Source organism: Pocillopora damicornis, chromosome 2, assembly GCF_964200805.1.
Source record: "Pocillopora damicornis chromosome 2, jaPocDami1.2, whole genome shotgun sequence".
NCBI lineage: Eukaryota > Metazoa > Cnidaria > Anthozoa > Scleractinia > Pocilloporidae > Pocillopora > Pocillopora damicornis.
This window is the reverse complement of record NC_142671.1, coordinates 19956529-19970883: the sequence shown is the minus strand read 5'-3', so window position 1 is coordinate 19970883 and position 14355 is coordinate 19956529. Positions and strand designations below refer to the sequence as shown.

The 14355-nt window shown below is 37.4% G+C and overlaps 1 protein-coding gene and 1 pseudogene across 2 annotated transcripts; both read right to left on the bottom strand.

The window, feature by feature from the left end:
- Positions 1–3857: 3857 nt before the first annotated feature.
- LOC149050259 (snaclec coagulation factor IX/factor X-binding protein subunit A-like) lies at positions 3858–10624 on the bottom strand. The gene is made up of 4 exons (XM_089196697.1): positions 10150–10624; positions 8985–9020; positions 5731–6111; positions 3858–4443 (listed from the first exon to the last, which is right to left on the bottom strand). Exons 1-4 carry the CDS (start codon positions 10205–10207, stop codon positions 4187–4189), a joined length of 732 nt encoding a protein of 243 aa, XP_089052823.1. The 5' UTR covers positions 10208–10624; the 3' UTR covers positions 3858–4186.
- A 115-nt stretch (positions 10625–10739) lies between these two features.
- On the bottom strand, positions 10740–12622 carry LOC149050258 (adenosine receptor A3-like; annotated as a pseudogene). Its single transcript, XR_016183732.1, has one exon. The product of XR_016183732.1 is annotated as an adenosine receptor A3-like (transcript).
- Between the last annotated feature and the right edge of the window lie 1733 nt (positions 12623–14355).

Below are 14355 nucleotides of genomic sequence, written 5' to 3'. Positions count from 1 at the left end.
ACACTCCTGTCTAGTGCCTTTATCAGCTGTGATCTAAACGCTGCAACAAGAAGTCCTTTTATATGATCACTAATTAGCGGCCTTTTTTCTGACGAGGTGTAAATAGGGGTCAGGAAGCAAACCGCCATCGTCACGATTTAAAGGAGCGTGGGCGGAGTTAATATACCAAGCCTCCAAACAAAGGCGCTGGTGGCAACGCCGATTAGTGGTGATAATTTTAGAAATGTCCCACCCAATTGTATGGTTAGTTAGGCATGTGTGCTCCGATAAAGCTGAATTTTCCTTTTTGCAAAGGAAAACCGCTCTTTGGTGCTCTTTAACCGTGTACCAAATCACATTCATTGCAAGGAATAGAAAAAATGGCGTCGGTTCGTTGTTCTTTCGTGACAGGCCTTAGGTTTGGCGGAAATGGCGGAGGAGAGACTCAGAGAAGATGCTTCCCTGGGACAAAGAACTTCTTTGCCTATGGAGGGTATAATTCATCTGCTGTCTTTTTGCCTCAAAACCACGCATTTACATATAACGGCACCTACTATCAACAAGTTTTTGGTACAGCGATGGGTTCGCCCGTCTCTGCTGTCATTGCTAACATGGCAATGGAAGACGTGGAACAAAGGGCCTTAGCCACTTCATCGGTTAAACCCTTTTTCTGGAAACGATATGTCAATGATGTTATTTCTGCGGTATCCGGAAATGAAGCGGAGCGCCTCCTGTCGCATTTGAATTCAGTAGAGCCGTCGATCCAATTCACCCTTGAGCGTGAAAAGGATAGACATTTGCCCTTTCTTGATTTAAATGTGTCCAGAGGGGTTCAGGGTAATTTATAGACAAGTGTCTACCGTAAACTTACCCACACCGACAAATACCTCGTCTTCGATTCTCACCACCCTATTTGCCATAAAAAGTCTGTAGCCAAAACTTTACTTAGGAGGGCTGACTGTCTACCATCTTCACTCGATTCTGAGGCTGAGGAGAGGAAATATGTTTCCAATGTCCTAAAGGCAAATGGCTATACAAAAACTTTTCTCCGTAACTGCCAAAAACCAGTTACAAATAGTAAAGCTCTTGATGAAAGGGAACCAGCGACTGGTTTTGCTGTTATTCTTTACATACAGGGTGTTACGGAACCCATCAAGAGAATTTTAAATAGCCACAACGTTAAAGTTCCTCAAAAACCTTTTCAGACTTTGGGGCATATTTTTGCCAAACCTAAGGATCCTGTCACGAAAGAACAACGAACCGACGCCATTTTTTCTATTCCTTGCAATGACTGTGACAACGAATACATCGGACAGACCAAACGTCAGTTTGGTACACGGTTAAAAGAGCACCAAAGAGCGGTTTTCCTTTTTTCCTTTGAATCTGTAAACCAGAGTAGCATCAAACTATGTCTGATTGTCCACCTGGTTGCCGTGCAAACTTTAATATATTTTACATAACTCACTGTTTAATAAAGTAGTTGAGTTTGTGGGATGGCAGATTTGTTTTTTATTGTCGGTTACTAATCTAGTTGATTATATCGTAACAGGTGAAACTAAGATGTGGACCACTTTTATTATCACGGAGCGGCCTAATTGCGTTTTTTTCTTTTATATTAAAGTAAATTCGATTTTTTTCGCCTCTAAAAATGCTAAGAAATGCTAAGAGTTTCCAGTTATCTTGGCAAATTGAGAGAAAGTACAAAATAAATAGAGTGGTCGTGATTTTTTTATTATAGCAAACAAGTTTTTGTTGTGTGTAACACACGTTTTTGACATTGTTACACTTTAGAGCAAATGATCAAACAATCCTGGTAGTTTTTTGTGACTGGTGTAATAATTCCTTTTAGGTCTCCCTCGTTTACTTCTGGCTGTAAGGATAGTAAAAAAGGGTGCTAAATTAGAAATTTTAAATTTTGGTAAAAGCAGTCCTGTACAGGGATTCTCAGTAACAAGAGTCCTGCTTGATAATGGAAACGTATTTAATTAAAAGAAAAATAGTACTAACTCGTATTAAAATGGTTGTCAAATCACTGTCGAAAGTAATTGTAACTATATAAATGTTTTGCTTGGGAGAGTTTCTCAAAAAATCAGATACAAAACAGATAGAACAGAATTTTGCAAGTATTCAAACCATAGCAAAAACAATTTTAAAAGAAATCGGTTTCGGACATTTTTGTATGAATAAAACGCACAGATTTCAAGACGAGAATCTCCGTAATATAAAACAAAGATAGGTAGAATTTGGGTATACTTTGTTACCACATTCCTGTCACATGTGTGGCGTTTTGATATTAGTGGCTTACTGTAATTTGCGAAACGAAACGAAACAAAATGAAAATTTGTAATTTGCGAAATGAAAATGTTACCTGTGACGCACGGTAAGCTTCACAGAAACCACAACAGCCTCAGGTCATTTGTTGTCGTTATGGTCAGGTCATTATAAATTACATACACAATCTCTTACCATTTATGCAAGGTGAGATGTTAAGATTTAATAATTTAATATTAAAGCAGACATCCGTTGAACAATTTGCAAAGATGAATTAACATGAGATCTTTACGGTAACGGATCAAAATTTGGTTTTGTGAAAATATTTCTTATCTTATTTTGGTAATGGTGTAAAATAAAAAAAATGTGGTCTCTGAATAAGAGTTTGAAACCCGCCATCAAAGTTTCCTGAATGCGTCCCTCCCTTAGCAATGTTTGTGCCATTACGGTAAGACGTGGTTTAGAGTGCCATGTGGTTAGTATCTCAGCAGGTGCCGGGATTGGTCTTAAAGGAAGGCAGAACCTCGACGCAAATCATAAAGAGACTCTGATATCCACATTTAGAAGGGCCGCTCAAACGAGTGCACCTTACAGAGAATTTATTGAGTGCTGTCAGTCAGACAGTAAGCACTCTCGATAAATAATGGGTTGGTTTATGGCTGGAGGGATTATTGAAAAAGGTCCCAACGTTTCTTGGTCGTGAGACTGTTTTGCTGAAGAAGCAAAGGAAAGGTAGTGTCCAGAACTTCAGGGTTTTTTGCCGTCAGACATATTCTCGGTACAGCTTGCTAAGTAAATTTCCCCAGTGCTACACGGATTTTCGTGACTTACGATTTCTTCAGCTTGAGGCAGTAGTAATTGTGGGTAATTCCTGGTTGTGAAATGTTTTGATAGAAGTTTGAATACTTTTTGCTAGGATAGCCACTAATTCAATGAACCGTCCTCATATTTTTGATAACGTAACAGAGAGAAACGTTACGAAGTAGCGCAAAGTGGAACATTCACACAAGTGCTTTGTCACGCATTGCTTGAATCACATTTTCACGCGTTTCATGACGTGTCAAATAACAGACACCCTAGATAGCGCAGAAAATCACTTTTGGTGTGTTTTCCTTGCGCTCGCTTATTCAGAGACTAAGTGGAGATATGGGGTCAATTTTGACTCAAATGCAATGATGTACTATCAATTATCAATGGAGTATTAGATATAGTTATGTCTAAATTCGAAGAAAATGTAATGAAAACAACTATTATGACTATTTCATTGTGCTTATTCTTGGTAACTGTATTTAGCCTAAAGGCCTTGCCAATTTTATTCTCAAAACAATGGAATGCTTTGGGTGCAATATTTTGCTGCAATTGTTAAAACTTGATCGCAAGGATGTGGTTGAACAACTTTCTTATGACGGCAATTTATCTAAACGAATGCCCTTAGAGCCGTCTTATATCCTTTTTTTTTTGTGCAAATCTGAATGTAATTACACATACTAGAAATGAAAAAAAATTTTTCACCAACCCTATTTTCTGTTTGATGATACATAAACACAACATCTCGTGTATGCAATTAAAATGGCAGGGGTTATACTATATCGCCTCGTAAAACATCATGGTGTTTCAGAAACGTTTATTTTTTGTTATAAGTATACAACACTTTCAATTTAGTCCATCATTTTCATCATGTTTGTGCACGTGAACACAATGGTTGATGAAAAAAGGTAGTCAAAAACGCCAAGTTTGACCCAATCCAACCCAACCAGGCATTGTTACATTTTTTTCTATTACTCACGATAATTTATTTATTTATTTACTTATTTATGAATTTATTTATTTATACACCTTGCTGCGAAAATAGGAAACCTTACATTACCGAGCTAGAAACTAAATGGTTCATGATTGCTAGTGATCACAAGGGAGGGACCAATAATAAGTGCAACCTTCAACCTAGAGCCTCGTAATAATCGCATTCCTCGCTCTCGACCAGATCTTCAGGAAACTCGTTTGCGATGGCAGCATTTATCTCACAAATGCTTGTTGATGGCGCCTCCCCTGGTCTGTAATTAACTGATGTGCAGTTTTGATAGCGTCGACACCAAAGCAAACATTCAATGTCACTTTGTACTACCAATTGATGAATCACATGCTTAGTCAGCTGGGTGTTTGGTGATCTCTTGAAATATCTTCCGCTTGCTGCATCTGTTTCGATACAAAATGTTGTTCGTTACTAATCAGCATTTGGGATGAACGTTCTTTTCCTATTTACCCTTTAACTCCCAAAAGTGATTAACAAGTAACTTCTCCCTTCCATATCCATGCACTATCCCGCAAAAAGGTAACAAGAATACTCAAATGCATCAGGTACTAGTAGAAGTTGTTATCTTGATCTAACACCAAATTCTCGTAACTAATTTACAAGGAAATGTGTAGCAGCTAGAGGGGAGAATTAACAATCAGATCTTGGGCGTTAAAGAGTTATCAGATTCTTTGTTAGTTTCGACATACTTCTGTTATTCCAGCTGCTTCTTCCTGTTTTTATTTACACGTTTTATTTTACTAGGACTAAGTTCGAGAGTTGATCAATAAATATCATGTTTACCTACATACAAGAAATAAAAGTAACCATAGCGCTCTGTCGAAGGGCTGACGCTCGAAACGTTAGCTTTAACACCAAATTACAATGTTATACCCTACCGCTGACGCAGCACCACAGTTTCTTTAGAATTTATTCATGGATTTTTGCTAGTTGTGCTTTGGACAACTTTTTCCTGTACCTGGCTTTAAGTCTCAAACGACACATCCTCCTCCAAAAATTTCTTTTTCATCAAGGTAAATGCCCTCAAAAAATTTAATGAGAGTGAAATGCCAGACAAAGGTACAGAACTTGTCATTCATTTATAGAAACCCGAATCTCGACAGACTCTCTGATGTGTTTCCGCGGGTAAAGTGCCCCTGTATACTTGATCACATTTGGTTCAATTTAGCTAATCCGGATTGATGATCCGGACTGTTTAGCACCAATGTTTCTCACTGTGGATAAGCTCCCAAGGGCAATGACAGAAGAAAGTGTTTATTTCTTATTTTCCATCTTTCGACCTCGCGTGTCTGTTTCGATTGAGTGTCACAATACCAAAACTAAGTTAATTAGAAACACCAATCAGATTAAAGGGAATTATTCCGAGTAAGGGAGCAGGTGAACTGCGTGACGCACGGGAAAATACGAGTGCCAAAGAATGATTACTTTCTGTTTTTCACATGATCAGTTACTACGTTTGTATAAGCTTTCTAGACCAACCGCAGAATACAGGGAGTCAAAACTGAAGCAGTGTATGGTTAAATTCGACACTCAAATCGAATATTTCTCTAGGGACTACTGATGACTATAATTAAAAACTTGCCATCAGAAAAGTTACCATAATTGTATCTCTATCAGAAAAAAGCAGTGTTTCATACTACTAAGTGCCTGAGGTGAATGATTTACTTAACCTTTTTCACAGATGTATGGCTGTTTTTTGGAGCAGCTATTGTCGTTCCACTGGCCGTGAAATAAACGATAGTCTGTCATCTCACCACAGTCCTCAGGATGCGAAATGTTCGGGTGACGAATCCAGTTCAGATAAGTTAGCTCCTCGCCTTTTGACCAGCGGAAATTTTTAGAACTTTGATCTTTCACCAGGCCAATCCAGAACGTTTTGTTGACTGCCATGCGTCGGTACACGAACTGCTGCTCTCCATCAGAGTTTATGCTGAGCAGATTCCCTCCGTTTTCCTGGCAAGCGGCTCTTGCGTAAAACCAAGACAGTTTCGTGTTATAAGCTCGATAGCATGAGCCGTTGAAGTAGAACCAGTCTTTAGCACAAGTCCAACCTATTCAAAAGGATCGTGAGCTTGAGTTGGAGGTATAATTTCCTTTTTTATTTTCGAACCAATCTTACAGCTTTGTTAAGTAAAACCGATGCAATCTTCGACTCTATGTTTGACTCATAATTGTAGGTAGCCATATGGCAAGGATGACTGCAATTTATCTCAGGTGAATTTCGCTGTGTTACATTTGTGATGGGTTTGTGGTTCGGTGGCGAATTATGAGCGAAATTGAAATTGAGTTAGAGAGTTTTTATCTTTTACCAGGCCGATCCAGAAAGTTTTATTGACTGCCATGCGTTGGTATACGAACTGCTGCTCTCCATCATCCTTGAAACCAAGACAGTTTCGTGTTATAAGCTCGATAGCATGAGCCGTTGAAGTATAACCAGTCTTTAGGACAACTCCAACCTGTTCAAAACGATCGTGAGCTGGAGTTGGAGGCATAATTTCCTTTTTTTTTATTAAACCAGTCTAAAAGGTTTGATAAGCAAAACCGATGCAATCTTCGACTCCATGTTTGACACTCAATTGAAGATTGCCATATTGCAACAATGACTACAATTATTTCAGGTGAATTTCGCTGTGTTACATTTCTGATAAGTTTATGGTTCGGGGGCGAATTGGGAGCGAAATTGAAATTGAGTTACATTGTGATTATGAACATCTCTTTTGTTTCTTCCTCTATTGTTGATGACAAGGTTGGATGGAGCCCAACATATTTGTGTGCACTTATGTTACTGTTTATCCTCTTTAAAAGACGTAAGTGCAATCGCATTTTGAAGCAAATAAAACGTTATCCAGATTCAGAACAAGAAAGGAAGCAATATTCCCCACAAAATAAGCACGTTGGGATCAACCACTCCTTCCTTTGTTCACTAGTTTCTTAGTGCTCACCCGTTGAAAGTTGGAACTTTTGCTCCCTTTTGCCAGCTTGCACTTAATATAACATGTTTAATTTGGAAATTCCTCATACTTTATGAACATTGAACTTTCAAAAAGAGCACTCGATGCTTAGATGAATTATTCTCAGGTAGAACGTGATAACATTGCTCGAGGCAATCGATTGGCAATCGACATCCTGTTTGTCCTGATTAAGATTTTAGATGTCAGATTAAACTCTGTAATTTCAATAAATCATATCCAATAGCAATTAATTTGCCCTTTTTATCTGAGAGATCTGGAGGAACGTGATCCAAATCAACAAACTTTTGACACTACAAGGAGCGAATTTATAAGTCCGACTGCCCTTTAGACCTCTTAAGTTGATCACGATCCCTTTACAAGCCCTCCTAACTTCGAATACATTCCGAATTCTCTCTTGTACGGCCTACTTCTGAGGGCAGATTCTTGAAAATGGCTTTCATTATTCATTTTCACAAAATGAGAACTTATCCACAAATAACTGCTATGCTATTTCTGTGTTTCCCGTCAATTGCCAGACAGTGTCTATATACTTCACACCTCGTATAGTCCATAGATTATGACGCAGCATCAGTATGGTGCTCAAAGTTTATTTTTGCAGAGATATTTTAATGTCGTTTTCTTAGTACGAATAATTAATTCACGCTACTCGATATCACTTTGGTAGGCTCGCAGCGGTATCGTCAGCTTCTGCTCTTTGTTTTTTTTCAAGGTAGTTGTCAAACGGAAATCTATAAATCATAGATATCAGGGTAATGGGATTGTGATCCTTTGTATCTTAGTTTTCCAATTAAAAAAGCAAGCAGATCAATATACATGTACTTCACATGGCCAGTAGCTTTCAGTTCGATTTCAGGTACACATATATATGTTATTCGCCCGCCTAGGTCGGTCGGTATTGGGAAAAACAATGCCTGAAGTCTTGAGTACCGCCCTCAGCCTACGGCCTCGGGCGGTACTCAAGACAGAGGGCATAATTTTTTCCCAATACCGACCGACCTAGGCTGGTGAATAACAGTTCTGCTTTTTTCATAAACATAACGAAATTCTTTCCAAAAGAAAGTTTGACAAGGACTGTCACGACAACGTTTTCTTAAAAAACAGTCAGTGATCTTACGGACAGTATTATTCACTCTCATCGACGATTAATTAATGTACGAAGATTTACCTCTGTTCAGTGAGTGAATAGCAAGGTAAGTAATTGTAATCGAATTCAAAATTTTTCATTTTGAAGTTGTCAGAGTTTGCTGGTTTGTTTACTTCAATGGCGTGTGTAAATGTGGTCTTTCCTCCACAAAAAATCAATTCGAGTGAGACACTTCAACTTGACGCAAGAGAATTGGATGCGGATTTTTATCATTGAATTTCTTCAGTTTCTGTTGTACAATTCACGGTAAAAATGTCCAACCTGAACGGACTTAGAAAGACTTACCGAAAGCGTCTTTGTAGTAGAACTAAAAACTTCGCTCGCCCTTTCACTATTAACAAATTGTTTGAAAGAATTCAGATATCAAATGAATGAAAGTTTCATCGATTAATTCAATTGTAACCAATACCTCACGTTTTGACTTTCTAGGTACTTTTTGTGGAGGATTAAAAGTAATTACAGACGGGTTTTAGGCCGCTTGTCAGCCACTTTAATAACACTTTAGCTAAAACAAATTAATTTCCAAACCAATATTTTTCTGTCAACCAAAAGAGAGAATTAATAAGTTATTTATCGGCTTGAGGTAGTGACCGACGTCTTTGCCTAAAAATACTGCCCAGCCTGAAAAACGCGATATATTTATGAAAAAATGGCAACGAAGGTAGGGACGTACTCGGCGACAAAGCGTTAGCGTGCCCGTGGGCAGATATAGGAAAATACGGACCGCGCTAAGAACCAATCAGATGACAGGATTCGTTTCCGTGCCCTCTTAGAAAAAAAACTTGAAATTAGAATTACACTGTCTCACCTGTTCCTTTCACCTGCATCATCAAAGACAGGATAGCTTCAAAAGAGAAAATAAAACATGTGCATCGATTGTTATTGCAGGAATATCATAAAAAACGACGTCAACCCTTAAAAAATCGCACCCCAGTTCTCGTGAAAAGAGGAAGAAAAGAGGAAGTAATGAGAAATAGCAGAAAATGGATCTCGTGCAAGAGTATAATCAGTCGATTGACATTGTGTGGCAATAGCTAAATTTAATATGAGACGATCCAAAAAGGAGATAGAGAGGCTTTTGATCGTTCAGAAATTAATATCCCGCCGCCGCGGAGTAAAATTCATCTGTTCCTAACATTAATTCGCTTTTATTTGACTAAATTTAAAAAGCTAAATACAGAATGCTAAGGCAAGGTTCGTAATGTCCTATGGACATAAGTATACCTAATAACTCACCACAAAAAAAGTTGAACGGTTATCAAGAATATTATGGTTCAGTGCATACTGTTTTTTTGTATAATTCTCGCGAGAAACCTTGTCATAGTAACAACAGGAGGTTGGCCACTAAGCTTTTGTATTCTAAAGACCCCATCGAGCGGTGTTGCACCTTACGCCAAGACACAATGATCATGAATAACAAAGTCAAAGAATTTTCTCTTACTTTAGTTAGATCACGATTTCGATATTAATTTCTTGGTGTGAATCTTCAAAAGTTAAAGGATCAGGAAACTAAAGACTGAAAACGGTCAATAGGTGAACCTTCAACCTGAAAAGTGTTGCGCCCTACGTCAAGACAAAACAATGACGAACAACAAGGGCCACATTATTACAAAACCACATGATCGTGCCGCAATTGTAAGTAACTGTTTTCAAATTAATTTTGCATCGCCTCGAAACTAAAATGAAACTGTAAGACCCGTTTATAAATATCTCCTTTGTTATTCTCATTTATTAGCTTACTTATTCATTTTTCATGATAAAACTTTAAAGCAGACGTTTCTCGATTTCAATATCTTTTGTTATTAGAGGGCTATAAAAGAGCCTCTGATAATCCCTTTCTCGTTTAATTTGGCTGAGGGGTACAAGATGATTCTCTACAGAGATATCTATATCTTATCATTCACTTCTTGCTTAATAAATTATATATTTCAGTCTAAATCATAACCAACAGATGCAGTAAAGCTTGTACTTACTCAGTGTACCGCGTAAAAAATGGCTTTTAAACATTTTACTGGATTGAATCCCATTCATCGCTCCATTAATCACAGGGCAACGATATTATACCGCAGAACTCCCCGAGTCAAAGAATGCTGTCTTAGTTTAGTTAGATCACGAGTTCGATATGATTTTTCATGGTGACAATCTTCAAAAGTTATATAATTTCACAATACATTTAAATCGTTGGCACCTGTCATGCTTCCCAAACGGAGAAGCCTATCAAAGTGCAAAAACTGAAATACGAGCTCAACATAAAGGGAACTGACCCCGCCATATGATCACAAAACTGAATCATAATTTAATACTTAACGAAAAGAAAGTAACAGTACTACAAAACAAACTCCTGAAAATATGAACATATCGCAGAGATAAATTTCTGGGGTTTTTTTTTTTTATCTTACATGGAGCTACCACCTGTATGTAACAATAGAGGGAATTGAAAGCCTTACCGAGAAAATGTCATTTTTGTGTGATATTTTCGCGGATAATTAATTAGTCTAGTAATTCTTAAGATGCAGGGCCCCTTAGGATATCAGTCTTCGAACTGAATGGGAAACCAGGTTGAAATAACGTTATACTTTATTTTACTGGCTTTATTACAAAAAAAAAATGCTTTCTCCTTAATCTGAACTCTACCTATGTTTATCTTGGCTATTTTCATATAATTTCATTTTCTTTGTTAGCATATTTCGACAGCCTTCTTTTGACTAAATGCAAAATAGTATTCATTTATTCAACACCATAATAATATCGCTACTTACTATATAAAAATATTTTTAGAAATTTTCTGACGTAAAGCTGCTTACTACAGTGCTTCGTTTAAAATGTGTAATGCTTTGTTTTTCTGTGGATACTTTACCTTTAACACAACACCTCTCAAAATTCTTACACTGATTCTGCTGAAATTAAAAAAGGTTCATAATGCGCGTTTTACAAAAATTAAATTTTTTGAGGGGTAATTAAAACAAGTGACATATTGACGAACTTTGGAGCATTACGACATAGACATTTTTAAAAACAACGTTACAATCCCAGTTCTTCAACAGGGTTGCACTTTTTCTTTAAAAGATGGCTTTCGTCATTGTCAGCAGAACTTCCGCGATCATCAAAACTTTGGCTGATAAGGTCACTGTAATAGGAAGTTGCTGGCGGGTATTTAAGCGTATTTGAATAAATTAGTCGTTAATAAACTTAAGAAGGATGGAAGATATATTTCAGAAGATAAAAGATCTATTTTGCTAAATTAGCGTTAATGTTCCTATATTCCTCCCGCTTCCTGTTTGCTGCACGTTCCCTGTACGGTCTAAAATTTGGACTGAAGATATTCACTAAACAACAAACTCAATCGTCGGTCACTAAAATATCATGAAAGAAGCTAATCTTTAGTATAATGTATGCACAACCACATTATTCAGCCTTAGAAGACAAAATTCGCATTCGGACAATCATGATGGAAGATCTTTGTTTAAAATCCGAGCGTGCTGAATTCTCTATCTGTTGGAGGCCTGATCACTCTTCTTTGCTTTCTTGTCGCTTGTTTACACGTCTGTGTTAACAACACTTTAAAGTTTTCTTTATCGCCTTACGAATTTCAGGAAGCCGCCAAAAGTAGACTATGGGGTTCAACGACGAGTTTATAAACGCTATGGTTCCTGTGTATTGCAGTGCGATATTTTTGGTGGGGCTTGAACCTGTCACTTGAATCAAGCCAGCTGTACAATTATATGGGAAAAAGCAAAAGAAGAGAATGAAGCAAACGTAAAACGTATTCACAGCTGACTTTGTGAAACGTGCGAACTGCAAATGCGATGAAGTTTCTTTTGCGCTTCCAACAGGAGCTTGAGATTGTATTTGGGCCTGGTGACGTCTCACAACGCGATAGATTTTAAAGTACATTAGAACTATAATAAGAATGGAGGTGACGAAGCTTGTTATTCCAATTACATAATAAGCTGTAGTATTTTGGGTCCAAATGACTCCCAAAAGAGAGGATGAACACCAACATAAAGCGATGATCACCACGATTTTTTTGTTAGTGACAATGGCTTGATATCTCATATGCAGGTGAAATGCCAGGTACCTATCTATACTTATAGCAGTTGCTATCGTAAAAGACGCCGCAGATAATACAACAGAAAGCACATCCAACGCCAGTGAGAGAGCGACTGGACCTTCTTCCTTTTCGACAAGGAAGATGATAGAGCAGGCCACTATTAAGGGCTGAGTCAGTATGCCAACGAGGAAGTCGGTCAGTGCAAGACCAAATAGCAAAGTGTTTGAAGGCGAATGGAGAGCTGGCGTCCGCCAAACAGCGATCAGTATGACTCCGTTTCCTAACGTTGCTGGGAATGAACAAATGGCATTAAGAATGCAGTTGATCAGGCTTGAAGTTCGCACTGCAGAGAGATCCTCTTCCAACGTACTTGAACTAAAATGAAGAGTAGACATTTGGCTCAGAAGGGAAAGAAAGTATTCCGCTATGAAATATCTTTATTATAAATCTATACTTTGCAAACCCCATGCACTTTTCGACAAACCAATCATCTTTGAGGAAATTAGAACTGGCAAGTACCTGATTATCATTTAGATGAGTTGAAGAGCTTGTTTTTCTTGAAATTGAGTTTGAGTTGCAGCATTAATATACGTTTGATGTCGCCGGCACACGGAACTTAGATATAGCTAGATGAGTTAATCATACCTAAATTATCATTTTGTACCTTATACAAAGCTATTGTTTGTACCATATACCGAGCTATCTGTTTTGTTATCCAAGGTATTAATTTTAAGAGGAGTGGATCAGGTTCATTTCAAAATTTATTTAGTAAGCTACTGATACAATAGACAGACAACTTTCAAAACTTGTTGGGCGCTGATGCTTTTTTGACCAAAAAAAAAAGAACGCTAAGAAAAATGATAGAAAATGCCTAATTATAGTTTCGGTGTATTGAAAACTAGTTTTTGTTATTATGTTCACCTTGCAATATCTACATACATTTAATATCATACACGCAGTATAGACAGCTAGAGGAAAGATAATTTTGATGTTAATTCATCTTAATTTAGCTTGCTTTATGTAGGCTCCTGGAATATTCCAGAACACTTTGTGAATATATGACGACTCACTCATGTGGTAGGAGCAGTAATTACTGTTGTCGGAGCGACGACTGTTTTGAAAGCTATACCGAGAGAGAGTTACGGCGGGAGATTGCTTATTTCAAGGAACTTTGGAGACAGTAGTGAGATTGTGCCATTGGTGAGCTAGGATATAGACTGTGGTGGGCTTAATTAAGTTTATTGACGATAAGTATTATACTGCTTTTGGGAGTCACTCCTTGTTAAGAACATTACTCACTGTTTAATAGAGTAGTATAAATAAATAATAAAGTAGTATAAATAAAGTAATAAAGTCGAGTTTGTGGGATGGTAGATTTGTTTTTTTTTGTCGGTTACTAATCTAGTAGATTATACCGTAACAGGTGAAACTGAAATGTGGACCACTTTTATTATAACGGAGCGGCCTAGTTGCGTTTTTTTCTTTTATATTAAAGTAAATTCGATTTTCTCGCATTCACAAATGCTAAGAAATGCTAAGAGTTTACAGTTATCTTGGCAAATTGAGAGAAAGTACAAAACTGTAGAGAAAGTACAAAATTAAAAGAGTGGTCGTAATTGTTTTATTATAGCAAATAAGTTTTTGTTGTATGTAACACACGTTTTTGACATTGCTACACTTTAGAGCAAATGATCAGACAATCCTGGTGGTTTTTTTGTGACTGGTGTGAGGCAATCGAGAGTTCTCTTACAGTTCTGTCTCCCAGTTAGGTTTGACAATCCATCCATTTGGTATTCTTTTCGCTCTTCTTCACTGGGGACACGCTGTTGATTTAGTCCGTAATAATTCCTTTTAGGTCTCCCTCTTTTACTTCTAGCTGTAAGGATAATTAAAAAGGGTGCTAAATTAGAGATTTTAAATTTTTGTAAAAGCAGTCCTGAACAGGGATTCTCAGTAACAAGAGTCCTGCTTGATAACGGAACTGTATTTAATTAAAAGAAAAATAGTACCAACTCGTATTAAAATGGTTGTCAAATCACTGTCGAAAGTAATTGTAACTACATGAATGCTTTGCTTGAGAGAGTTTCTCAAAAAATCAGCTACAAAACTAAAAAAATTGTGAGTACTG